The sequence below is a fragment of the Lucilia sericata genome, unplaced genomic scaffold, assembly GCF_015586225.1.
Source record: "Lucilia sericata isolate MDLA Ls3-8-SP2 unplaced genomic scaffold, ASM1558622v1 Contig002535F_arrow, whole genome shotgun sequence".
Taxonomy (NCBI): domain Eukaryota; kingdom Metazoa; phylum Arthropoda; class Insecta; order Diptera; family Calliphoridae; genus Lucilia; species Lucilia sericata.
In genome coordinates this window covers 9,963-10,844 of record NW_023996303.1, presented here as the reverse complement: position 1 = coordinate 10,844, position 882 = coordinate 9,963, and the positions used below count along the sequence as shown (strand labels likewise).

Here is an 882-nt window from a genome sequence, read left to right as displayed (position 1 = left end):
GCTGTGGATTAACTCTAAGGCAAAATACATATTATTCCATGGCTAAGACTGGATATCAATAAATATGAAAATATATTGGATTATGTGGGCTAAAATTTAGGTATTTTAGTATAATGCAAAGGTAAGTGTAAAATTTTGTCTTCTGGACATAAACGTCCATTACAAAACAAGATATTTTACTAGTCTTACGTAGGGAAAATAGCTAGAAAGAGGTCGTTTATGCACGAATATCCTTGCCATGGAAGGTTCCGACAAGTTTTCCTTGCATGTCCTCTAAAACGTAGTAGTGGTTACCGACTTTCTCGCGAACTCGAGCTTTGATAAACATTGGGCTTAATTTGGCATTAAAACCTTTTTCCATATTGCTTTGCGCAAAATTGCGCCTAAAAACTTCTTGATTTACAGCAAAAGATTGTAGTCTAGTGCGTAAATTATATTGTTTTTGATTTCTATCAAAAGCTTCTTTTATATATTTTCGTAAATTTTGACGAATAAGGTGAAGATGATCGTCACGAGCAATCTTTGCGCAGGGTTCTTCTAACAATTCAAGTTTTCTAAGCAGTTCATAAGAGGAGGCATGGGTTATCATGTCAAACCTGAAGAGTGCATGGTAGGGCGAAACGTTGATGGCTTGGTGGTAAGAGTTTCGGAGGGCACAACTAATAGCACTGAGCTGCTCATCCCAAAGTCGATGGTCATTTTTTAAATATGCCCTTATTCCGGCTATAAGTGATCGGTTTACCCTTTCAGATGCGTTGGATTGGGGGGAGTAGTATGCAGTATAGTTGTGTTTTATGCCATATTGAGTGAAAAATGCATTTAGATCATTGGCTTTGAACTGGCTACCGTTGTCGCTAATTATGATTTCAGGAAAACCGTATA

The 882-nt window shown here is 37.2% G+C and overlaps 1 protein-coding gene across 1 annotated transcript; it reads right to left on the bottom strand.

Annotated features, from left to right (window-relative positions):
• Positions 1 to 217: 217 nt before the first annotated feature.
• Positions 218 to 589, bottom strand: LOC119614051. Its single transcript, XM_037970154.1, has one exon. It carries the CDS (start codon positions 587 to 589, stop codon positions 218 to 220), a length of 372 nt encoding a protein of 123 aa, XP_037826082.1.
• Positions 590 to 882: the final 293 nt, after the last annotated feature.